General features: G+C 48.8%; 1 protein-coding gene across 1 annotated transcript in view; it reads left to right on the top strand.

Annotated features, from left to right (window-relative positions):
* Nucleotides 1-27,472, top strand: part of NUP210 (nucleoporin 210) — a 353,934-nt gene that overhangs the window by 278,591 nt on the left and 47,871 nt on the right. Inside the window, exon 34 of the mRNA XM_077452181.1 lies at nt 16,586-16,709. Coding sequence (XP_077308307.1) covers nt 16,586-16,709 — 124 coding nt within the window. The remainder of the gene's footprint in view (nt 1-16,585; nt 16,710-27,472) is intronic.

Below are 27,472 nucleotides of genomic sequence, written 5' to 3'. Positions count from 1 at the left end.
TCACGAGTGAAGATGTGTTCTGAGGCGCTCCAGGAGGGATCCATGCTGGATTTAAATAGCCTAGACAGACCGGATCCATCCAAAGTGCCACTGAGGCCAAGGTGGATGGTACCTGGTCCTTGTATACGAAGCACAAGGTTTTGCTTGTAACGCCTCTTTTACAGGGCTGGACCCCAGAACCTAGGACTTTAGGTAATGTAGCATGACCAAAAGGTTTTTTCCTGGTGAGGTGCCAATACAGGTCCAAGGGGGTGCAACCCCTATAACAGGAACCCGGTCTTTGAAAGTTTGCTAACGCAGCCCGCCGTGATGGGTGAAGTTTGGATCTGTCTGTTACAGCAGTATCCTGCAGTGAGAATAAGGTAAGGGAGAGCCTAGGAACTGTAAAAAGTCCACCTATGTTTTTTTCTTCCATGAGTATAATGTATGCCTAAGTATCCACTAGGGCAGTAAGTGCACATACTTTGCTACATTGCTCTTAGCCAGCTCAGTGGTCAGCAGCCAGGGGGGATTCTCAAATAAAGACTTGTTCCTTCCCCCTTGGGGGGAACGAAAGGGGGGCACAGCAGCAGTTTATATACTTTCTCCACCCCCCGGGGTGGGGGTCGGTGACTGCTCCCTGTATTAGTTTATCTTACATCTTTAATGCCTAAAGGAGCAGTTTCCCCACATAGCCGTGTCAGTGTCCTGCCACCACCCCTGCCCACATAAAATCATACTTTTTTGTTGAAACAGATCACAGCTCCCTTTCTACGAGTCTGCACTGGCAGTCCTGAAGCCATCCACATGTGCGGACCACTCTGAATTTTTTAAAACAAGGGGCGTGGCTTGGGCACAGCACCATGTACGCGACATAGCGTCCACGTGGAGCGCACAGGCGCCAGGGACACAGCACACCTGAGGCTTGTAAAAAGACGCTGTTTATATTAACAGAAGATCTCTATCAGATCAGCAACTGAAGAGATGGAAGTCTGACACACAGGGGCACTGGGGAACGTAAGGGAAGATGCAGGCATTTCCAGTACAGAATACATTGTAATACTCTGCACCAAGCTGAACTTTATTTAGCAGCATTATATTGCTAGACTACTGCTCAGTAAATAGTCATTTACTTAGTGCCTCTGCTTTTGTGCTTAGCATTATGACTTCCAAAAAAGACACAGCAAAAAAAGTACCAAAAAATCAACCCTAGGCGCTGGGAACTACAGTTGTGCCTCCACACTGTCCTCCTCTCCTGTATTACCAATTGCGAAATGCCAGGGTGAGTCATTAGTACCAATTGGTGGTGCAGCTGCTTCTCACATCTTGGCTCCTGTATTCCTGACTGAAGATGCCTTTTCCTCTGCTCTGCAGGGCTTAGAAGGAAGATTAGCAGGCTTTAAACACATCCTCTATCCAAAGGGAAAGGAAACATTTTAGATCCCCCTCCCCCTACCTCAGACCCCCTACCAGGGGAACAGTGGGTACAGGATGAGGTGTTACACTCAGCTGATCAGGAGGAAAGGCAATGCAATGATTCCTCTTCAGAGGAGACAACAGCAGATTAACTTTTTTTAGCTTCGCACTCAGAGAAATTGCTAGTACAATCTCTTACAGAGATGGTTCTTTCCTCTTTCAAGCTACCCCTAACAGTTTTCTTGTACATGTATTAATAGAAAAACTTATTTATGCTGAATGTGATCACCCAGATGAGCACTTTCTCCCTCCAAAGAAATTCTCAGCTCTCTATCCTATGGAGGAAAAATTCACCCAAAAAATGGAATGTACCAGCAGTTGATGCTGCGATTTCCAGTGTGAATAAAAGTCTAACTTGCCCAGTAGACCATGCATAAATGCTTAAAGATCCAACAGATGGGGGGCGTGGCCTGAACGGCGATGGTGTAGGTCGCATGTGAGCTGAGCTCCGCTCTCGGTTTATCCTGCCTAGACATCCTGTGAGCCAGTGACGGCTGAAAACCACCCAGGCTTGTCAGTCACGAAACCGCAATGTCTCCGCCGAAAAGAGACAGCGCTGTCATGTCCTCCCTGGACAAGTACCGGAGGCTAGACAAGGACGGTCAAGTCAGCACAGCAGGCGGCAAGTGATACTGCTAAGGTGCTGCAGGCTATCTCATCGTGTCAGACATCCCTGACCATGAAAATCGAGGAAATAAGGGTGGACATCTCTTTTATAAGGCAGGATATGACCAAACTTAGGGACCACGTCAAGGAGACGGAGGACAGGATCTCCCACGAGGAGGTACAGTGCCAAATACAACTTTTGTCCCAGAAGCAGGACGACCTGGAAAATAGAGCCCGCAGGTCGAACCTCCAGTTCATAGGCTTACCGGAGGGTGCAGAGGGCCCTGATCCACCTACCTTTCTGGAGACCCTGTTGATTAAGATCTATGGCAGGGAGGCATTCTCCGCTTCATTTGTCGCGGAGCGGGCGCATCGGATGCCCACCGGAGGGAGCACTGCCACGCACGTTCATTGCCAAGCTGCTGAACTTTTGGGGCCAAGATGCTATCCTGCGCCTGAGTAGGGAGAAGGGTAATATTCCCTCCCTGGCCATCTGATGGTATTTCTGGATTTCTCGGCGGAGTTCCAAAAGCAAAGAGCCCGTTTTGTGGAGGTTAAACGGCAGCTGAGAGTTCACCATTTGAAATATGCCATGCTGTTCCCAGCACGGCTCCGCATTATGGGAGAGGACCGAGCACACTTTTTTGAAGACGCGGCACAAGCGGCGGTGTGGCTAGATCGGAGGGAGGCTGACAGAAACCGCCCAGCCTAAAGGAGGACTGAACCGGACATTATATGGGGGTAAGATACAATTTTGACTATTGCCTGTGCGGAGAGGTCCCCTTTCTAACTACCAGCCAGTCACTCTGGATGGGGCCTCCACTGATGGGACATCCGGGGTGCAGGCCATTAATGGGACCATGTCCAATGGATGCTCTATACTTTCAACTGGCTTGCAGACTTGTATGGCCCGGAGCCCATACCACCAGCCTTGGGATGCCTGTGCTGTGTTCTCCTGGGGCATACTTGGACAGGGCCACGGAAAAAGATGAGACCATCGGCCTGGCGTAATGACTGTTCTACTACCCAGTGGAACTGGTTGCACACACTAAGTTACAGGGCTCCTGGTGACTGTTAAAGTGGGGGATCCCACCTCCTTTGTTTTATAACTGGACGATTATCTATACCATATATTCTCATTTCATACCGAGGGCGGAGGCCGTGGGCCCTATTGCTCATTTAAGTTCAACGGACCTACCCCTGTGACCAATACATCGAGTGGTCGCCTTCTGATAGGACAGACACTTTGTTTACCGCATGCGCATGGTGGTGGATTGAACGGTTGGTGGAAGCCATCTCGACCTTCATCTGTGCATGGCACGTAAACGATTGTGGAAGTTTGGGAATGAATGCTCCAGCAAAGTTGGGTAAGCTGAGGGCTGGGTGGGGGGAGGGGGGTTTGTTGGGGGTTGGTTAAGAGTTTTTTTTATGGTTATAGGTTTACGAGTTTTTGGTACATAGGACAGAAAGCTTGCACCCTAAGTTGGGTTTTATATGTCCGGGGGCCATGCCCTGGGGGTCGATCCGCTTGCCCTGAATGATGGAACGTATGCCACTAATAAATGACCGCCATTAAATTTTTGACGTGGAACATCCGTGGGATTAGGGACAAACTTAAATGCACGGCAATATTTGGTTGCCTTAAATCCTATAAGGCGGATATTATAGTGCTGATTGAGACACATGTTACCGGCCAGCTTCAGCTTGCGTTACGGCGGCCTTGGGTTGGCTGGGCATACCATGCGTCTTGTTCCTATTGTTGGGGCATATCTGCCCTGGTGGCTAAGACGTTGCATTTCGGCTTTGTATCCATGCCGACGGATCCCCAGGGTCGGTTTATTTTCATACACTGCACTATATATGGTAGGCGATATCTCATCTTGGCCCTGTATATACCACCCCCATATTCTGCCAGCTTGATAACAGAGGGACTGTCATACATGGCACAGCATCCAAGTACCCCAGCCATTTGGCTTGGGGATTTTAACATGACCTTGAACCCGTGTAGGGACAGACTGCACCGTAGTCCCGACCTGACGCTTCCGACTGTGTCCAGACTAGGTCGCACTCTTAGAGTTCTCCCTAACTGACGTGTGGCGATATAAGTATCCTGATGCCCTGGCATTCTCGTGTTTCTCAGCAACACATTCTACCATGTCCCGAATTGATTATGTCTTGGTATCGGACGTCCTGCTCCCCCGGCTGGTGGATGCGGGGTACCATGCTAGATCTTTGTCAGATCATGCTCCCTGCTGGGCTACTATCCAACTCGCCCCTCAGGTGGGACCCCGCTCCTGGTGTCTCAACCCCTTCTGGCTGGCGGCACTGGGGGAGCAGGACAACCTAACGGGGGAATGGCGTTATTTCTTCTACACCAATAGGGGTACGGCAGCGGGAGGGGCAACATGGGTGGCGTTCAAATTGCATGCACGCTCTACCTTAATTAGGCGGATCAATAGATTGAAGGGGTCCTCTAAAGTACTCGCCCAGCAGGCATTGAAAAACTAGAATTGGTAACGTGTGATTTTGTATCAAACCCCACACAGGCTAACGCCTCGGCGCTTAAACTCCAAACACGCATACTAGACCAACTGCACTTCGAGCAAGCCAGGCAAAAAGTTTTTTTTTTTCGGAACGGCGTATTTTTGAACAAGCTCCTGGCATACCTGGCTCATCAGGATGCTAGGCTGCCAGTTGTGGTATCCCTGTTAGATGAGAACAATGTCCTCATCTCAGACCCGGTAGCCGTTGCCGAGATGTTTCGGCAATGTTATGCAGATCTGTATACCTCCCGAGTGAAGGTTACGGTGCAGGAGACCCGGGCATTTCTACAGGATGTACCGTTCCTGCAACTATCCGTAGTCCAGGCCACGGAGTTGGAGCTCCCTATTACTAGGGAGGAAGTTGAGGCGGCAATCTCATCCTTGGCAGCTTCTAAGGCCCCTGGGCAAGACGGGTTGCCGCTAGACTTTTATGCAGCTTACTCCGAGGTGTTAGCCCCCGAGCTTCTTAATTTGTACAACTTTTTGTTTGAATCCGAGTCCCTCCCCGATAATCTCCGCCAAGCGACGATAGTCATTCTCCCAAAGCCAGGAAAGGACCCCCATCTTCCTGAATCATACCGCCCGATCTCCCTGCTTCAGGTAGATATAAAAATATTGGCCAAAATATTAGTGTCCCGGTTGAATCCGTTTATTCTATCCCTGATCCACCCAGACCAAACAGGGTTTATGCCTGGTAAGAACACGGCAATGAATATCCGCAGACTTGACATAAACCTTCAAGCTTGCCATGAGACAGTAGGTACCAGGGCCGTGATAGCGTTGGATGCGGCCAAGGCATTCGACTCTGTAGAGTGGGAATGCCTTAGGCGTTTCGGGTTTGGCCCCAACTTTATAAAGTGGTTTAGAGTGCTGTACTTTTCCCCGGAGGCTCGAGTTGCGGTGAACGGGCAGTTGTCCGACCCCTGCGGTGGGGGATTAGGCAGGGGTGCCCATTATCCCCGCTCCTGTATGCCTTGGCTGTGGAGCCGCTCGCTGCTTCCCTCAGAGCCAACGTAGACATTCAGGGGCTCCGGATGGGTTCCCTGGTGAGTGGTGTATGCGGACGACATGCTCCTGTATCTAGCAGACGAGGGGCCATCCCTATGGGCAGCCCTCAGGACCATTGAGGACGTTGGTAAACACTCGGGCCTCCGTATAAACTGGACTAAGTCGCAGATCTTACCCTTAGACATGTCTTCCCCAACATGCAACGCAGCTTCCCTTGTATTGCGAAGGGTGTCCTCCATCCAGTACTTGGGTATTCAGGTCACCAGGGAGCCCCTAGAATACCTTTCTAACAACATAGAACCACTGATCTCTTAAAAACCCAGACCCAATCCAGACTCCGCCTTGGAGTAATGGGAAGGATCAACTTAGTAAAAATTATTTTATTGCCCAAATTCCTATACAAATTTTGGCACTCACCAATTCTCATTCCCCTTAAAATCTTGACACTGGATGCTATCCTCAACACTTTTATCTGGGGTTCAGGGAGGTACAAACTGGCTTGGAACACCCTTAGAATCCCGCCGATGGGGGGGGGGGGGCAGCACTTCCGGACTTCCACTAATACTATATTGCAGCCCAGCTTTCACATTTTTATCACCTACATAAGTCAGACGGACCCAGATACCAAGCATTGACATGTGGGAGGCCTCATAGCTATGCTCACTCCCCCCTTCAGGTTTTATTTAGGGGGAGGGAGAATAGTAGTAAAGGGAAGGGCAGTAATCTTTTACTTGACCAACATAGGCGCATATGGGACATTGCACAGAGGATGACCGGGGCAGACTGGGTACACTCTCATACCCCATTATGGCACAACCCCCAATTGGGGGAGCTTCAATCTCTGCCGGGTATAGGCCTATGGGCTTCCAGGGGCATAGTATACTTACACCAGGTTATCACCCCCTTAGGCGTACGCAGCTTTCATACTCTGCAGGGGGAATTTGGGATACCCTCGCATATGGTCTTCCGATATGTGCAGCTCTCTCATGCCCTTCGGGCTCAGTATGCGGAGGGGTTCCCAAGCCCCCAACAGTTGTTCCATAGTAGGGGAGGAACCCGCCAAACTGATATCCACCATCTATAACCTTCTTAGGGTACGTTCAGTGTCCAGAATTGCAGATGTAGCAAAGCACAGGTGGGAAGAGGAGGTAGGCCCGCTGGAGACTGAGGATTGGGAGGAGATCCTTACAAATGTTAAACTAGTCTCTCCTAGGTTATCAGATCAGTTAACCCAATTGTACATTCTACACAAGTCATACCTCACGCCGGCAAGAATTTGTAAATATAAAGCCTCTCGGGACCCGCGGTGTGAGGGCCACCCATGTACAGTCTACCACTTAATCTGGTCCAGCCCGGATGTTCAGGCCTTTTGGTTACGTGTCATTCAGTTCCTGCATGACTGCATGGGTTCCCCCTTGCAAATAGACCCTAAAACGTGTCTGCTGGGCTTTTTGACAGATACACCGACCGACCAATCCCATACTATCTTTATACACGAGACTCTGTTTAGTGCTAGGAAGTTGATTGCCAAGCTGTGGTTGCGCTCTGTGCCTGGTCAGGGCATGGATAACTGAGGTGAATGTACCATTGCCATTAAAGAAAGTTATCTATGCACATAGGGGGTGCCCTAACAAGTACAACAAGATTTGGGACCGGTGGCTCAAAAACCCGGATACCTGCATGGACTAACCTCACTAGATCACACTAAGCCACTTGTCGGAGCTACAGTAAATAGACCACTTCTGTTGTACTTTGCCGGGTGCATAGGAGGGATGCACTAGATGTCCAAATTGAGCGCTGATAGGGCAGGCATGCACCCTGTATGACAAACCGTAATGTAAATAAACTGGGTATACTGTATTTTAATACGCGATCTTCATTTTCTCTTTGATGTCCTATGTAGGCCCATGATTTTGCCAAATTACCAAAGCATTATGTTTTGCCATAGACGCCATGAAAGAATCTATTCATCAGGTGTCCCGTGCAAAGGATCCTGTGGTTAAAAAATTGGTCAGCCGAAGCACCTTGCAAAAGGCTTCTAACTAGTTTCCCTTTTCATGGGGATTGACTAATTGGGGGTGATCTGGACAAATGCATCCAAATGATTTGCTTGTGGGAAGAGTACTCTTTTGCCAGTCAAAAGAAAGTATAAATGTCCTTCATTTATGCAGACTCTTTCCCCTGCGCCAGGGGCAGTGGCAATGGCCTCCATCGTCCGACTCTAGCGGAAAGCCTCAGGGTCAGGCCCAGACTCAAAAGAAGACCTGGGGTCGGAAATCTGCAAAGCAAAATTCAAAAGCCTCATCATGAAGAGGTGCCCCCCACCCCCTCACTAGCGTGGGGGGAAGACTTGTGCAATACTCAGAAGTCTGGCAAGAGGGAATTCAGGACCGATGGATCTCACGGTGTCTCTAGGATACAAACTAACATTTTGTTTGTTTCCACCGTCTTGTTTTTGAGATCAAACTTTCCCAAAGATCCAGTGAAAAGGCAACAAATCGAAATCCGTTCCTGAAGATCCACTCCTTTCGATCAGGTCAGCAGTTTCTATCCTTCTGGCATCAATCGACATCAGGGATGCATATCTACATGTCCCTATATTTCCTGCTCACCAAAAGTTTCTGCGGTTCGAGTTAGAACAGCAGCATTTCCAGTTTCTAGCCCTGCCCTTCGGGCTAGCCACAGCACCCCGGGTATTCACAAAGGTGCTGGCCTCACCTCTAGCCAGGTTAAGGGCATAACAGTCATAGCATACCTAGACGATCTATTGTTAAAAGTCGGTTGCTCATTTAGAGCAAAGCGCACACATTACAATCAGTTACCAGAAAAGTTTGGTTTGGATTCTCAACCTAGAGAAATCTTCCTTTAATACCGCTAAAAAGACTAGAGTACTTGGGTCTGATCATACACTGCCTGAGACAAGAACACCTTTTCCTGGGCGAAGATCAACTCCATAAGAGAGCTGGTGTGGATGGTAAGGTGAAAAGGCGATCCCTCCATGAGGTTACTAGGATCCATGGTGGCTTCATTTGAAGCAGTACCCTATGCCCAGATCCATTCAAGACTGTTGCAAAACAGTATCCTGTCTGCTTGGAACAAAAGCTTTAGACTTGCCAATGCGGCTGTCCCCAAGGGTGTCACAAAGCCTCAATTGGTGGTTATAACTCTGAATCTGCTGAAAGGAAAATCCTTCAGACCAGTTATCTGGAAAGTGATAACGACAGATGCCAGATTTTCAGGCTGGGGAGCAGTACTAGAAAAGACAACTGTCCAGGAACAGTGGTCAAGAGCCGAACGAACCTTGCCCATCAATATCCTAGAGATTCGGGCAGTGCGTCTGGCTCTAAAGGCCTGGACTTTCAGATTACGGGATTGTCCTGTCGGGATCCAATCCGACAATGCCGCAGCTGTGGCCTATATCAATCGCCAAGGGGGCACCAAGAGTCCCTCATCGCAGAGAGAGGTGCACCATATTCTAACTTGGGCAGAAAGGAATGTTCCATGCCTATCGGCAGTCTTCTTTCCGGGAGTAGAGAGAATTGGCAGGCGGACTAAAGTCTGTAACAGTTATTCCCGGGGGAATTGTCTATTCACCCCGACATATTTAGGGCTGTTTGCCAAAGATGGGGGACTCTGGACATAGATCTTCTAGCATCCAGATTCAACACGAAGTTAGTCAACTTTGTGGCCAGAACAAGAGATCCACTCGCATGCGGAACAGATACATTGGTAAACCCGTGAGATCAGTTCTCATTGATCTATGCATCCCCCCTATTCAGTTGCTGCCTCAAGTTTTTTGCAGGATCAAGCTAGGAAGAAAGCCGGTAATTCTGGTGGCACCAGCATGGCCCAGAAGGTCATGGTATGCATAAATCGTAAAGATGGCAGTGGAGGCCACATGGTCCCTTCCACTACGGCTAGATTTGCTCTCGCAGGGACCGATATTCCATCCTACCTTACGGTCTCTAAATTTAATGGCTTGGCTATTGAAACCCACACGAAATGTCAAACTGATGTGCTCATGGAAGGAGGGGTTATATAGGGAGTGAACTTCCTGGATTGGGTATACCAGTGTCCATCACCTGAAGGTGGCCTATAACCCATTAAGTAATTACTTAAGGCTCTGTGTCCCAGAAAAGGATTTGACAGTAAGCTATTATAAAAATCCAATTTTCTCTTCCGTTCACTGACTGACACAGCTCCTTTACTTAGACCATCAGGTTGTTACGTCACCTTCAGGAGAGGACTAGGCAGAACATGTTAACATGTACAAAAAAACAGAACTTTCTAGTTCCACCCAAGGGCCTGCAGCCTCAGTTTTTTTAATGCCTAGTGAAGGAGACCTGCGGGCCCATCGGGCCGTGGATTTTTTTCTGCAGAAGTTTGCCTTTTTGCGCAAGATTAAGATCCTGTGATCTTCTATCCACAGCCGGCTGGGTGACAGGCTGGATACCCTTATCGTTGTAGTGTTCCCAGCCTGGCCAGCGAGCGTGTGCAGACCAGAGCTCCATGCTGGGTCGGCCACAACATGCCCCTTAGGCTCCAGGGGCAGCCGGTGAGCGCAATGCTCCTGGGCACACATGACTGGGCTACGTCACTTCTGCGTCAGTGTGTCGGGCCAGCAGCCACCCTGTACTGATTGGAGAGTGGGCCTGTGATGGAATGTTCCCCAGCTCATCAGGATTGTCAAGTACAACTCTCCCTGCCTCAGTGGGGCTGAGCAGCTGGACATTACCTGGTAGGTGGATTTGGGGGTCCCTCACCTCCCTCTCTTCTCTCCCTGTCCCTATCTTCTCTCCCCCCCCCTGTTGGGGATGCTGCATGGGCTGCTGAGCGGTGTGTGTGCACATAGACAGGGGCCCCCTGGGGGGGCTCTCACCTTGGGTGGGTGGCTGTGCCCTGGGTTTCTGGAGGTCTTTGTCTGCTGAGCGCTGTTTGCCGCCATTTCTCTGCCTGTGTTTCACTGTCCCTCTCTGTGTACAGTGTTCAGCCATTTTTGGTGTGACCAGGGAGAAGAACGGTCAGAAACCATTTCTTTGTAGTTCAGCGCCCATTTTCCCTGTAGCGTGACACTTTTTTCATGCCCAGCTCTGTTACCCGAGACTCAGTACAGCGCGGTTTTCTCTCACAGGTACCTGGGAGCTGACACAGACACACCTAGCTGGACAGCGCAGAACTCTGCCGGGTTGGTGAGTCCTGCGATGGGGGCCCCTCAGCCTGCAGCAGTTAGGAGGGTGGGACCATCACTGTCCTAAGTCCCCAATAGAGGTGACACATAGTAGAGTCAGCATGGCTTCAGAAACTGGTGTTTGTTCCCCCGAAATCTAGGCAATTGCAACTATTTTGCCTGCAAACAGTGCAGTGCCTCTGGGCGCTTTGTCAGCGGTCCTTAAGGCATTTATTGACAAGATTGAGGTGGTGCATGGGCGCAAAGCTGGTAAAAAGCTAAGGAGCCACGCCGTAGGCAAGGGCCCTCATTTTCCACTCATAAACGGCTTTTTCGTCCCTCTGGGGATTTGGCTAAACGTCCCCAGCCCGACAGGACAACCTCCGAAGGACAAAAGTGTCCCTGAAACCACAAGCCTGCAAGCAATAGTGCTACCGCATGAAGGTTTGCCCCTGCCCGTCTCACGGATGGTAGGTCGCCTTTCGGGTGTTTGCAGCCTGGTGGGCCTCTCGGCTATCCGACCAATCTGTCTGCGAACTGAGTTCCTCTGGCTACAAGATAGAGTTCCTCTTAGCCACCAAACAGATTCTTCCCCTCCAGTATACCCTTGCTCCTGGCTTGTCGGGAGGCCCTCATGGGGTCGGTAAGGGACCTGCTTAATGGCGGGGTGATAGTACCCGTTCCGGAGCCAGAAAGATTCCAGGAGTTCTACTCCAATCTGTAGTCCCCAAAAAGGAAGGGGTACGTCCAATCTTGGACCTAAAAGCCCTCAACTGCTTTGTGAAAGTACAGAGGTCCAGAATGGAATCAGTTTGCTCAGTAGTCGCACTCCATCAAGGGGACTTCCTGGCATCCTTGGACATCCAGGATGCGTACCTGCACATACCCATATGCCTGCAGCATCAGAAGTTTCTGCGATTTGCAGTCAGGGATGCCCACTACCAGTTTGTGGCTCTCCCCTTTGGCTTGACATCAGTCCCCTGAGTCTTTACCAAGGTATGGGCTCCAATTTTGGCGTTTCTGCGACAACGCTGGAACGTGATCGTAGGTTACATAGACAATCTCCTCCTGAGAGCATCTTTCGCCTCAGGAGGAGGATGTAGCGATTGCTATGCAGACCCTGCAGGAATTTTGGGTGGCTGTTGAACCTAAAAAAAAAATCGGTGCTTATACCGACTCAGCGTTTGGAGTACCTAGGCTTACTGCTGCACTCTGTGGAAGCGAGAGTGTTTCTCCCTCCAGACAAGCTGCAGACTCTGAGCTGCGGTAAAACTGTTGATGAACCACAGGTTGTCGTCGCTATGCTTCTGCATGCAAGTCCTGGGGCTCATGGTGGCCTCCTTCGAGGCAGTGCCGTATGCCCAATTTCACACCAGAGTCTTGCAAAAGCAGATCTTGACGAAATGGGACAAATCTCAGTTATCCCTGGATCGGCAGATTCAGTTGAGCCAGTTAGTCAAGGACTCTCTGCTCTGGTGGCTGAGATCCCCGGCACTTCGGTCTGGGAAGTCGTTCCTACCTCTACATTGGACAGTGATCACAACGGACGCCAGCCTGACCCGGCCTGGGGTGAAGTACTGGGGCTACAGTCGACCCAGGGCCTCTGGTCGGATTAGGAATCCAAGTTGCTGATCAATGTGCTCGAGCTACGAGCAATCAGGCTATGCCTCTCTACATGGTCAATGAGACTTTGAGGGCGTCCGATCAGGATCCAGTCAGACAACGCCATGGCGGTGGCATACATCAATCATCAAGGAGGAACAAGACGCTCAGCTGCAGCGCGGAAGGTCGCTCACATCCTTCAGTGGGCAGAGCGACATGTACTGGCCCTATCGGCCATTTACATTCCAGGAGTGGAAAACTGGCAGGCGGACTACCTAAGTCGCCAGATGCTGGACCCAGGAAAGTGGTCATTGCATCCAGAGATGTTCAGGCTACTATGCCTGCGATGGGGCACACCAGACCCAGATCTCCTGGCTTCCCGTCTCAATCGTAAGATGTCAAGATTCGTGTCCAGGACGAGATCCTTGGGCAGATGCGCTGGTGGCTCTGTGGGGTCAGTGCCAACTAATCTACACCTTTCCTCCGCTAAAGCTACTGCCACGTCTGCTCTGCAGAGTGGAGAACGAGGGGATTCCAGTAATTTTGATTGCCCCAGATTGGCCTCAACGTCCCTGGTACACCGACCTAGTACGCCTGGTTGCGGGCGCTCCCTGGCGACTATCGATGCAAGAAGACCTTCTGTCTCAAGGTCCAATTCGCCATCCTGCTTTAGCATCTTTGGTTTTAACAGCATGGCTGTTGAGAGTCAGGTGCTAAGGAACCTGGGTCTTTCGGACTCTGTGATTCCAACTATGATGTGAGCACGGAAATCTTCTTCTCAGAACATATATATTCGTACCTGGAAGGCGTACATCGCTATGTGCGAGGAGAAAGGATGGCGTCCGTGCACCTATTCGGTTTCCAGGATCCTGCTGTTTCTACAGCGAGGAGTAGACCAGAAATTTGCTTTAAGCACCATTAAAGGACAAATATCAGCCTTGGCTGTATTTTTCCAGCGACCCCTGGCATCTCACTCTCTAGTGAGTACTTTTGTTCATGGGATTCGACATGTAGTTCCTCTGGTGCGTCCACCGCTACCCCCGTGGGATCTGAACCTGGTGTTATCGGCACTTCAGAAACTGCCGTTTGAGAATATCAGAGAGATTCCCCTGTTGACTCTTTCCCAGAAAGTGGTCTTTCTAGTGACAGTTACATCGGCCAGGAGGGTTTTGGAACTAGCGGCCTTGTCCTGCAAGTCACCTTATCTGGTTATCCATAAGGATAAGGTGGTGTTGCGTCCGCAACCTTCTTTTCTGCCGAAGGTGGTTTTGACGTTCCACATCATTGAAGACATTGTGTTACCATCTTTTAGTCCTAAACTGACACACCCTAAGGAGGTGGCCCTCCATTCCCTGGACATGGTCCGGGCTTTAGGGGTATATCTGTCTGCCACAGCTCCCTTTCGGAAGTTGGACTGTTTGTTTTGGTAGCTGATCCGAAAAAAGGCATGGTGGTCTCGTCGGCCACCATTTCCAGGTGGATCAGACAGATTGTGGTACAGGCCTATGCCTTGAAGCAGCAGGTGCCCCCCTTTCTGGTCACTGCCCATTCCACCAGGGCAATTGGAACCTCTTGGGCCTTCCGACATCAAGCGTCAGTCGCGCAAGTGTGTAAAGCTGCGACTTGGTCGTCTGTTCACACCTTTACAAAATAGGTAGATGTCAGTGCATCGGCTGATGCCTGTTATGGCAGCAAAGATTTGCAGGCGGCCGTGTAATTTGCAATTGCACTTAATTTTTTCATTTTTTTTGACAAATAGTTACCTTAAGAAAATGCACTGTTCCATTGTTACCGCAAGTTCTGATGCAGTTCGATAAGGTGGTGACTCCCCGGTTAGGTGAAGTTTTTATACGGTTTCCCACACTGTTTTTGTGGGTAAAATTTTTATGCTGTTTCCTACCCCTCGTTTTGACACTGCTTGAGGATGTCCCGATGGTATAAGTAAAGGAGCTGTGTCAGTGAGCGTAAGACAAAATAATATGAGTTTTGTACTCGCTGTAAAATCCTTTTCTCTGTAGTTCACTGACTGACACAGCATCCTCCCCTCCTGTTTTTTACGTTATTCTGCTTGTTGACATACTGAGGCTGCGGGATGTAGGCTGGGGAGTTGTTACTGAAGGGACTGCCCCTTGGGCGGAACGAGAAAGTTCTGTTTGTTCTGCCTAGTCCTCTCCTGAAGGTGGCGTAACAACCCGATGGTCTTAAGTAAAGGAGCTGTGTCAGTCAGTGAACTACAGCGAAAAGGATTTTAATGTGAGTACAAAAATCCTTTTTTTCCACTTAAGCATTTTTTTGCTATCAACACTTTTTTTGAGTTTATTTCAATGTGCTCTCCATATATAACACAGTATTCTCATCTCATCGCTGTTCATTTACATGTCTCCAGACCTTAACCCTATTGTGAATCTGTGGGGCATCCTCAAACGGCAGATGGTGGAGCGTAAGGTCTCTAACATCCACCAGCTCCATGATATCATCGTAGAGGAGTGGAAGTGGACTCCAGTGGCAACCTGTGAAGCTCTGGTGAACTCCATGCCCTAGAGGGTTAAGGCAGTGCTGGAAAATAATGGTGGCCACACAAAATATTGACACTTTGGGCCTAATTTGGACATTTTCACTTAGCGGTGTACTCACTTTTGTTGCCAGCAGTTTAGACATTAATGGCTGTATGTTGAGTTATTTTGAGGCGACAGAGAAAATTGAGTACTGTCCGTGATACTTTTTTTATTTGCACTAACATACAATTTTTCAGGACAAGCTTTCGGGTATGTCCCCTTTTTCAAGGTCCAAGCAGTACTGATTTACACATTTTTAAGCAGAATGTAAAAACAAAATTGCTTAAAAATTTGTAAATCAGTACTGCTTGGACCTTGAAGAAGGGGACATACCCGAAAGCTTGTCCTGAAAAATTGTATGTTAGTGCAAATAAAAAAAGTATCACGGACAGTACTCAATTTTCATTGTCACAATTGCACTAATATGGCTACAATCACATTAAGTTTGAGGGGACAGAAATTTTACACTTATACAAGCTGTACACTCACTACTTTACAGTATAACAAAGTGTAATTTCTTCAGTGTTGTCACATGAAGATATAATAAATTATTTACAAAAATGTGAGGGGTGTACTCGCTTTTGTGAGATACTGTATACGTATATATCGTGTATGTTTATACATATACAGTGTATATATATATATATATATATATATATTTGTATGTCTAATCCACTGGTGCTGATTATATAGTCTTCTAATCGCACCAGCTTCTCTCCCAGATTTTCTTGAGCTGGAAAACCTGGGAAGGAGATATTTCAGAGTAATGGCCAGTGTGATCTTTCGGTCTCGCTTTCATAAAATGTCCGTTTGTAACCGAACGGCCATGTAATGTGATGAGAAGCCGAGAACATGTCCTCTGCTCCTCATCTCAGCTACATAAACTGGTATAAAGGAGAGATCAGCCGTGAGCCTGAGGATCACAGCTTTTCTCTTTTTCATAAACGGACACCATTGTATCTTTGTCTCTCTCCTTGCAAAGAGGAAAAAAGTGTTTATAAAAAAAAAAGGAAAAAATAAAGAAATAACTAAATCAAGGTTTGATCTAGGTCATTGTTGGGGTCAGTATGTTTTGGGCAGCATTTTTCTTTCTTTTTAATTAGTATCAGTGCTTATTAGGGCAAAATGATAACTTTTTTTTTTCCTGGGCTGTACTATGGGTACAAACACCACATAACATGCACACATGTGGTATCGCTGCGATGAGCAGGAGAATTTAATTTGGGTTATTTTTTGGTGGTAGGGTTATGGTAATTGCAAGAAATATACAGCTAAATTTATTTAAAAATTTTGGACCAGTTTTCCTATTGATAACAAAAAAAAAATCAGGCGATATCTATAAACATTTACTACCAAATGAAAGCCCAATTTTTCCTGGGGGAAAAAAAAAAGTATAATCCACCTGAATATACAAAGTAGTAGTTGTTGCTTAACAAGCATATCAGTCAAGTTGAACAAGGTGATGTACCTTTATTATCTTTTTGACCTCTCTGACATGTTTTCATACCCACCTGTTGTAAAAATAATGCTGCACCCCAGTGACTGATGCATATAGAATTCGAGAATAGGCTATGGCTTCTGTAATCAATATCTAAAAATATTGTCTGTATACAGTTAAAGTATTACATCTCATTTCTTGCCTATTTCAGATGTTAATACGTTCTCCTCTGAGAACGCATGTGGTAAATGCAAATGGAGAGAAAATCAGTTTGCAGGCTGGAAATATACATAAATTGCTTGTTGAAATTGGAGAAAATAACAACAATTTGAAAGGTAAATATAGCAAATCTTTCTTGTGTAATTTTCCTGCTGAACTAGCCTTTTTAAGCAGGCAGCACTAACAGCATAGCAAAATTGCATTTGTCCATCAGAACTCCTTACTTTTTTGGTTTTATGTAAAGGCCAAGTACAAATTTTATGAACACAAATAATTAACATTTTTGTTGTAATTTATTTTTCACAACAGCCTGCAGAGCATTGCACCCACAATCAGTGGATCATGGGTGCAATGTCAGGATCCTGCAAACGCTTCCTCTCTCTGTGTCATACCTCTGTACAGGCTGTCCGTTTCAGAGTTGCAGGAAGTGTGAATGGACTACTAAGTACACTGATCAGCACGCTCATAGTCTGTTGATACTACGGGGGGGGGGGGGGGGGGGGGGGGGGGATTTACTAACTGTTGCCCTCAGAATCTGCTGCAGCTGTGCATTGTAGTCAATCAGTTTCTAACTTCCGCTTGTTCAGTTAAGCTTTGATGAAAAAACCTGGAAGCTGAATGATTTCTATGCAGAGCTGCACTAGATTTTGCACCCTTCAGTTTTAGGGTGCTTTCACACCAAGGCGCCAGCAGTAAAGCTTTACCGTTGTTTTTGCAGAGGTTTTCAGCCACTAGCGAGGTGCTTTTAACCCCTGCTGACGGCCGAAAAAGGGATAAAACCACACGCAAAGCTCCGTTTTGCTGGCGGTTTGGCAGTGCTGCCCATTCATTCAGCGGTGTATACTAAAATAAAAAAAATGCCATAAATCTTTCCCCTATTTTGTAGATGCTCCAACTTTTGCACAAACCAATCAATATATGCTTATTGCGATTTTTATTACCAAAAATATGTAGAAAAATACATATCGGCCTAAACTGAGGAAAAAATGTGCTTTAAAAAAACCAAAACTGGGGATATTTATTATATCAAAAAGTTTTTTTTTGTTTTTTTTGTTTTGGTTTTTTCTTCAAAATTGTCGCTCTTCTTTTGTTTATAGCGCAAAAAATAAAAACCGCAGAGAATATCAAATTCCACCAAAAGAAAGTTCTGTTTGTGGGAAAAAGATGTCAATTTTGTTTGGGTACAACGCTGCACGACAGCTCAATTGTCAGTTAAACCGACGCAGTGCCGCATCGCAAAATATGGCCTAGTTATTGAGCAGCCAATTCTTCCGGGCCTGAAGGGGTTAAAGTGATATCACATTAGTGTGACTTTTATGTAACTTGGCAGCAAAAAGTGAAACCTTTGCATCTTACTTTATTAGAGCTTTATTGCATTTTTGATTCTGAATTGTGATACATGCCAGGAAAAAAAGGTTTATGAAAATTGTTAGCATAACATTAACCACTTCATGCAAAATCACGTACCTGTTTGTCATTTGGTTGAAGTGGTTGTACCACGGTGCCCGTGTCTTCGGAGACCGGAGCGACCATCCGCCACGTCTGCCCGGCTGTGTGGAGTCCCGAACGAAGCCGGAAACCGCTTCAATTAGGTCTTTGATGTAAAAACACGGAAGCAAAGTCACATCCGGTTTACTTGGCTGCCAATGTTGCAGAATTTAAAAAAATGTCAGTATCCGAAAACACAGATTTTGGTGTTTTGAGTATTTTGAAGTGCAAAGGAGGGATTTGGGGTCGGTTAGACCTCCTATCCCTCTATAAAGAGTACCTGTTGCTGCCTATAACTGTCACAGGGGATGTTTACATTCCTTGTGAGCGCAATAAAGGTGACCAGACTACTTTTTTTTTTCAACACTTAAAAAAAAAAAAAACGTACCAGTTCCTGCAAGCTCACGCACCATAGAAAACGCATACGTATGTCACGCCTACAAATTTAAATGGTGTTTAAATCACACATGTAAGGTATCGCCGCAATCATTAAAGCAAGAGCAATAATTCTAGCAAAAGACCTTCTCTGTAACTCTAAACAGGTAACCGTTAAACAATTTTAAACGTTGCCTATAGAGATTTTCCATGAGTGCGTGCATATTTTTTTTAAAGTGTAACATGTTTGGTATCTATTTACTCAGTGTAACACAATCTTTCACAATATGCAAACATTGCTAACCTTACTGGTTTCATTTTTTTATAAAAAAAAAGTATTTTTCCCCCCCAAAAAATTGCATTTGAAAGACCACTGCGCAAATACCTTGTGACATAAAATATTGCAACGACTGCCATGTTATTCTCTAGTCTTTGCTTAAAATAATATATATGGGGGGCGTAGGACATGTAACTGTGGAGCTCTGCTCATCCTGAAAACAATCCACCGCCATCCTGCTTTATTACCGCCCGACGGGCCTACAAACTTCCTCAATCTCCCCCTGGTCACCGCAGGTGCCGGCCGTGGTGCATCTTGAGAAGCCCGGCTGGCGGATTACCTTTTGGCAGGATTGCGGCCGGCTCCATAGAACGCTGCTCCACCGCCATTTTGATACCTGTGCGGCCTCGCGCGTCCCTGGGCTTGAGTACCGCGATTGGCGGGGGGACTGGTGATCGCTCCGCCTGCCGCGGCGGCCCCCGGGAGGCACCTGTGTTGGGGTGAAGAGCCGGGGACAGCGGAGGACCCGATCGGGGCCGTTCTCAGACGCTGTGGCCACCACCATCTTGAGGCCTACGGGGCCTCCAGCATCCCCGAGCTAGAGAGCCGCGACCATCCGTGCGGGACGGGCGCCATGGTGGTGACTACATCAACAGCTGCGGAGTCAGGGGGGGCAGAGTCCCCCACAGGAGCGGAGATCCTGACGGCCATTACGGCATGCAAAGAAACCCTAATTACCAAGATTGATTTCCTAACTGTGGATGTCGGCCTCATCCGTCAGAATATGGATAAATTCCGATCCCGCATATCGGAGGTGGAGGATAGGGTCTCCACAGTGGAGGATGTGGTCCGGTCGGATTCCAGGGAGGTGAAGCCACTCCAAGAACGGGCCATCAACACCGAAAACGGCCTCAGACACAACAACATATGCAGACTTTGCTTAGCCTCCAGCGGCCAGATTTCTCTCAGGAGGTACAGCAGAGACGCAAGTTGTTCACTGATGTCCAACATCACCTCCGGGAAAAAGGAATACGCTTTGGTCCTCTATATCCCAGCAGACTGTCGATCACTGTTGGTGACATAACCCGGTTTTTTGATACCCCCGAAGCCGCTGCGGCATGGTTGGACACCCGCTAGTGACTGGAACTGTGATGAGCATACGTCCTGCCGTGACCAGCTAAGTACCGTATATACTCGAGTATAAGCCGAGATTTTCAGCCTCTTTTTTGAGGCTGAAAGTGCCCCCCTCGGCTTATACTCGAGTCATCGCTGTCTGCCTGCTCGATCAGCGTGTCGAGCAGACAGACAGCGGCCATTCTATTCTAATTCAAAAGCCGCGCCTCCGGCTCCGCCTTCGCCTGTGATAGGCGGAACACTGAATTTCCCAGCAGCCTGTGTTCCGCCTATCACGGACATCCGCTCATCCTCGTACTACGGACGAGGATGAAAGGATGGCCGTGATAGGCGGAACACAGACTGCTGGGAAATTGTGTTCCGCCTATCACAGACAGGGAGGCGCGGCATTTGAACAGGAAAATGGGCGCCGACGAAGAGCGGTGATCCTGGGACGGGACCGGACGGAGGCTCGGCTCGGCTCGGGACGGGACGGGACCGGACGGAGTCTCGGGACGGGACGGGACCGGACCGGACGGAGGCTCGGCTCGGGACAGGACGGGACCGGACGGAGGCTCGGGACCGGACGGAGGCTGGGGACACAGGTAGGCTGGACACACAAGGCCTCACACACACACACACACACACACACACACACACACACACACACGGATGGACACACACACACACACACACACACACACACGGATGGACACACACAGGGATGGACGGACACACACACAGGGATGGATGGATGGATGGACACACACACACACACAGGGATGGATGGATGGATGGACACACACACACACACAGGGATGGATGGATGGATGGACACACACACACACACAGGGATGGATGGATGGATGGACACACACACACACAGGGATGGATGGATGGATGGACACACACACACACAGGGATGGATGGATGGATGGACACACACACAGGGATGGACAGGCATATCTCACCCTCGGCTTATACACGAGTCAATAGGTTTCCCAGTTTTTTGGGGGTAAATTGGGGGCCTCGGCTTATACTCGGGTCGGCCTATACTCGAGTATATACGGTAACTTACATTCCTCCCTCCATTGATTTGCGTTTGAGTCCCTTGTTGTCTTTCAGCACCACTTACTTTTGGTTCCACAGCCTTCTCCACTGTTGTACCTCACCATCATCCTGATCCTATATTTAACATTATCTGCCAACAGAACTGAGATCAGCTCCTCCTGTCTGAGGATCTCCAGCGACCCCCATGCAGACTTAGTCCCCACTCCCCTACCGGGACCCATGAGTCACCCCCCCATCCAATTCCCGGTGAGGACGTCTGCCGGTTCGGCAACACCCCCCCCTGTTTTTTTGTCCAGGACATGACCATGTTAACCTAGGTTTAAGGGTTTACTGTTGGTAAGTTTTGGGTATAGGCCCGATCTGATCGCTCCCCAGTTTTCGGGATGTCATCGGATAAGGGTAGGTCTGACACCCCTGTGTCACTACAGGTGTTTATTAATTTTGTTTTTGTTACTGTTATTGTTTTTGTTTGTCCTTTTGGTCTTCCATTGGTCGCACTTCTACCTGGTGCGGTTCCCCTGGGTCTTTGCTGCTCCTGAGATGTACACACCCCCCTGTCTCGGCCCTCCTCTCTTTCCCCACTAAACCCCTACCCAATGGCGGAACGTGAGACCCCCCACCTACAGTGTACTATCTTGGAATGTCCGGGGTCTAAATTCTAAGTTTAAGAGAGCGATGCTCTTCAAATACCTTAAATTGCATTCCCCACATATAATAATTCTACAGGAAACGCATCTCGTGGGCAGCAAACTACTGGCATTAAAAAAAACATGGATCCAGAGAGCCTTCCACGCCTCTTACTCCACATATGCCAGAGGGGTCACTATATTAATCAGCAAATCCTTTCCTTGTGTAATAGAACATGTTCACACTGACCCCCAGAGCAAATACGTAATAATAGTGTTTACTGTCTGGGATATACGGTACATTGTGGTAGGTGTTTACATCCCTCCCCCTTTCTCCCCCTCCACCCTATATACCATCCTGGGGAAAATGACTCCATACTGCCCAGCCAAATTGTTGCTCATGGGTGACTTCAATGCCATTCTAGCACTGGACCTGGACAGGCCCGTCCCCCTTAAACAAACTTCCACTGATTTGCACTCATGAGTGGAGGCGTTGGGTGTGTCTGTGGTGTGGAGATGGAAACCTCCCACGACTAGAGCATAATACTGTTTCTCTAACATGTACAAGACCTCCTCCCGCATAGATCTTGCCTTTGCCAACCCACCTATGCTGACAGACATACTGGACGCTTCCTGCTTGCCCAGCGGTCTCTCAGACCAATGTCCCCTACTCCTTGCAATTCGCTCTCCGTCTTCCCATTCCTCGTCCCTTTGGCGCCTGGGGACCCATTGGATCTCCCATGCGAACCTAGCAAATACCATTCCACCACATTTGACAGAATTTTGGCAAATTAATACAGGGTCCTCCTCCACAACTGTGACCTGGGACGCCTTTAAGACTTTCACCAGAGGGCAATACATCTCCTCTATTGCTGATATCCGGAGGGAGCAGGCCACGGTCACCACTGACCTACAGGCTGCAGCGCAGTCCCAGTCAGACATCTATGCCGCTGACCCCTCAGCCGCAAATTATGACTCCCTTAATGCAGCGAAACGCGAGTTACACCTCCACCTCACCGAAGTGACTAGACTAGACCTTTATCGGAATAGGCAACGTTTTTTTTGAGCAGGGTGACCGGAACGGTCCCCTCCTGGCGATGTTGGTACAGCATGACAGACCCTTGACGACGATCCCCAGCGTGGAGTCCCCTTCGGGTAAATCGGTCTCTTTCTTGCCTGACGTACTGGAGGCATTTTGCGAATATTACACCTCAGTACTGCCATCGGATTTCCAGCCATGGAATCTTGCACTGTGGCTGGACCCCTTGGCATTGGGATGGCTTTCTGATGAGGAGAGAGAATCCCTTGTGAGACAGATTACCCCGGAGGAGGTACGGAGTGCGATTGGGTCCTTCCCTACTGGGAGGTCTCCGGGCCCGGATGGGCTCCCCATTGAGTTCTACAAGACTCATGGGGATCTACTGACCCTCAAATTAGCTCAACTTTTCACCCAATGCTTGGCCGATGGTGCCCTTCCGGCTTCCATGGACCATGCCCACATCATCCTCATCCACAAAGCTCCTAAAGACCCCACATCCTGTGCCCCCTACAGGCCTATCACCTTACTTAACACGGATTTTAAGATCCTCGCCAAGCTGTTGACCCTGAGACTGCAGGCCCTACTATCCACTATCATCGAGACTGACCAAACTGGCTTCATAGCCAACAGAGCAACAGACGTAAACTTGAGACGCCTGTTCACTAACATACAGGCACAGCATCTTAACGTGGGATCCAGGGTGGTGGCCTCCCTCGATATTGAAAAGGTCTTTGACACGGTCGAGTGGCCTTTTCTCTGGGAGGTCCTCCAAAGGATAGGATTTCCCCTGGTCTTCAAGTTGATTAAGATCCTTTTCCGTGACCCCATCTCCGCCATCAGGCTGGGGGGGGGGGGGGGGGGGGGGGCTTGTTGCGGTCCTTCTGTTTGTCCAGGGGTATGCGACAGGGCTGCCTTCTCTCCCCGGCTCTATTTGCCATTGTGATGGAGCCGTTGCCAGAGGCCCTCCGCACCTCCCCTAGTATTAGGGGGCTGCGGATTGGTTGGCTGGAGGAGAGGGTTGTCCTCTACACAGATGACCTCCTGCTTTTTCTCAACGATGTGGGTCCATCACTCGAGGGAGCCCTGCAGATCCTTAACTCCTTTTCCTCTGTCACGGGCCTCAGTGTCAACTGGACAAAATCCCTCTTGTTTCCCATAGATCCAGCAGCCAGTGTCACAGCTCCTCCTAATATTCCCCTCTAATGGGTCGAGACCTTCAAGTACCTAGGGGTGGGGGTTTCCAGACAGGCCTCCGATTACCTACCCCTAAACCTTTCCCCAGTAGTTCAGGAGGCTCGGCAACGACTGAAGGCATGGGAGTCATTACCACTCTCCCTGATGGGATGCATTAATTTGTTCAAAACTAAAATGTTACCCAAGTTCACATATTTCGGGATTCTCCACAGTGGATACCCAAATCCTTTTTTTACATGTTTATAGCGCCTCCTTTCCTCTTTTCTGTGGGGTTTTCAGTCCCCCAGATACAGCTGATACAACCGATCTCTCAGGGTGGCTTGGCATGCCCGGGCTTACATAAATACTACTTAGCCGCCCAGCTAGTCACGGCTGTCCAGCAGTCCAGATTGAGACGGCAGTGCTGAGATCCCTTGAGACCCTTAAATTTTTACTCTTTTGAGGCCCCCGAGCCCCCTATCCACTGACGCCCTCCATGCGCACCACGCTGCGGGCATGGGGAGTGGGTCTCAAAAATCACACAATACCCTAAACAGGCAATTTCACTCAGTGCCCCCCTCTGGCGAAACCCAACTCTGGAGCATATCTACAAATTGCCTGAGCCCCATGCCTGGACTAAATTCAACATAAAAATTATATCACAGATTGTTTCCAAACAATCCCTGGTTCCATTCTCTGAACTGAACTCCGATTTTAATGTGCCGTGGTCCTTTTTTTTTCTGATACCACCAACTCTCCCATGCTTTCAGTAGACAATTCTCTAACTCCCCCCACAGCTGCTCTGGTCTCCACTAGAGAACCTCCTTAGGTCCGACTGCAAAAAAACCCACCTCTCAACTGTATTCACACCTGATCATCGCCCCTCTCCCGACGCTGGAAACGCTAAGAAATAAATGGTCCCGTGACATCCCTGAGCTTGATGACGACGATTGGGACAACATTTGGGACTCCCCCTTTAAATCCATGGTCTCTCTGAGAGACCGCCTGATCCAGTTCAAGATCGTCCACCAGGCATACTTTACCCCCTACAGGTTACATAAAATGAACCCTGACTCCTCTCCCGGGTGCTGGAGATGTGGTGGGATTCCTGTGGATTTCACCCATGTCTTCTGGACCTGCCCAGCAATTGCCTGTTACTGGAAAGAGATTCTAGCCTTTATTGCGCAGGTTACCTCAGTACCACTACAACCGACAATGGCAACTTGCATATTAGGACTGATTGAGCAACTAATCCCTACGGCAGCGGGTCGCACGCTTGTGGGACTCCTGCTGTTCTACGCCCGCAAAGCAATAACCCTCAGCTGGCGCAAACCGACCCCCCCCCTCCCCTGTCTGTGGAAACAACTCATCAACAATAGCCTACCTCTCTACAAAGACATTTGCGCCAATGGAGGCTGTCCCAACAAGTATGACAAAATCTGGTCTAAATGGTTGGCAGATCCCTCCTGATTCGGAGGTCCCCTAGTAGTTCCTGCTTCAAATAGCTCCTACACGAGTACCAACTGTGCACACCACGTATAAATGATGTAATGCCAACATACATAAAGGTTTAATGATGGTACCCGGCGACCCATGGCTCAGTATTGCTGTACAACAATCATATTATTGGTTATATGCCTGCTACTCATGTATGACATAACCATACGTCATAAGTCCCCTCTGGGTTTCCAATGCTGCCATGAAAGACCAATGTTTAACTGTATATGTTTTGTTTAAATCAATAAAAAGATAAAAAAAATATATATATATATATATATATATATATATATATATATGTTTATGTTTATATATGTTTGGGGGGGGGGTGTCATTTTCTAGCAAAACATACAGATTTTAACTTGTAAGCAACAAGTGTCAAAAAATTGCTTGGCCTTGAAGTGATTAAGATTAGGTTGGGTTTGTCAGGGCACAAATTGGCATGCCAGCAGCAATATATATTTCTCTTACGTTCACCAACTGACACAGCTCCTCTTAGACCATTGGGTTGTTAGGCCACCTTCAGGAGAGGACTAGGCATAACATGTAATAAAAAAAGGGGCGATCCCTTAGGTAACAACCCCACAGCCTGCATTGCAGCTTTAGTTTTTTTCTGCCTAGTGAAGAAGGACCTAGGAACCCTGCCGGGCTCATTGGTCCTTGTTTTTTTTCTACAGAAACTTTGTTTTTTGCGCAAGATTAAAGATCCTGTGATCTGCTATCAACAGCCGGCTGGGTGACAGGCTGGATACTCTTATCCTTGTAGTGTGCAGGCCAGAGCTCCATGCTGGGTCGGCCACAAGGTGGTCGGTGAGCGTAATTGCTCCAGGACACACATATGGCCGGGCTACTGATGTCTGCTTCACAGTGTGCCGGGCCAGCAGCCACCCCGTACTGATCGGAGAGTGGGTCTGTGATGGAATGTCTCCCAGCTCTTCAAGACTGGTAAGTACAGCTCTCCCTGCCTTGGTGGGGCTAAGCAGCTGGGCATTCCCTGGGAGGTCAATTCGGGGGTCCCTCACCTCCCTTTCTTCTCTCACTGTCCCTATCTTCCCTCCCCCTTCTCTGTGGGGGATGCTGTATGGGCTGCTGAGTGGTGTGTATGCCATAGACAGGAGCTCTCATCGGGGGGGCTGTGCTGGCTGCCTGTGCCCTGGATGTGTGTAGGTCTCTCCCTGGAGTTGTGTGGAGGCTGTGTCTGATCGCTGTAGTGCTGTTTCACCGCCATTGCTCTGCTTATTTTTCACTGTCCCTCATGGTATACAGTGCTCGGTGGCCATTTTTGGTGTCACCAAGGAACAGCTTGCTCTGTGGCCATTTTCCTGTAGTTCGGTGACCATTTTCCCTGTGATTATGTCCTTTATACTGGATGCTCGGCGGCCATTTTCTTGAAGCCTGAACACGTTTTTGGTCAGTTTCAGCGCCATTCACAGCAGCTCTGCACAGCGCGGTGTGGTCTCCTATGCACCTGGGAGCTGACACAGGCACTATTGGCTGGACAGTGCAGAACAAGTCAGCGTGGTGAGTCCTGCGGGAAAGAGCCCGCAGGAGTTAAAAGGGCGGGGCCATCACTGTCCTAAGTCCCCAACAGGTGGCAGACAGGGTAGGGTCAGCATGGCTTCAGAAACTGGTGTTCCCCCCCCCCCCCCCCGAAATCCAGGCAATTGCAACCGGTTCCCCTGCAGACAGTGCAGTGCCTCTGGATGCTTTGTCGGCGGTCCTCAATTCATTCATTGCCAAGATGGAGGAAGTGCGTGGGCGCAAAGGTGGTAAAAAGCAGCCCCTGCCCCCCCCCCCCCAATCCTTCAGGAAGAGCTCTGACGCAGACTCTAGCCCTGCTGAGGCTGGTGACCCCTGTTCTGTCGTTTCAGATCTGACCAGGACCGTTCGGACAGTGAGGATGAGTCCCCGTCCAGGTCCGTGCACGACAAAGCGCTTGTTGGAGCACTTATCACAGCTGTGTGTGATACCCTGAAAATTCAGGAGCCAGCAGATCCCTCTGCTGATGTAGCGGTCCCTTTTGGGTCCCGCAAACCAGCCCGTTCACCTAAGGTGTTCCTGTATCTGACTTATTTAGATAAGTTCATATACAAGGTATAGGGTTGACCGCAACTGACCTTTTCGTTCCCCAAGGACATGGCGTTGCGTTAACCCTTTGAGGAGAGCCTTCTCAAAAAGTTGTCGGCTCCTTCCAGTCGTGAACCCCCCAGTAAAAACTAT

This window comes from Lithobates pipiens, unplaced genomic scaffold (assembly GCF_037356315.1).
Source record: "Lithobates pipiens isolate NorthernLeopardFrog02 unplaced genomic scaffold, aLitPip1_a1.2 Scaffold_23, whole genome shotgun sequence".
In the NCBI taxonomy this organism is placed as follows: Eukaryota; Metazoa; Chordata; class Amphibia; order Anura; family Ranidae; genus Lithobates; species Lithobates pipiens.
The sequence above is the reverse complement of the archived record's forward strand: the minus strand, read 5'-3'. Positions and strand labels throughout refer to the sequence as shown.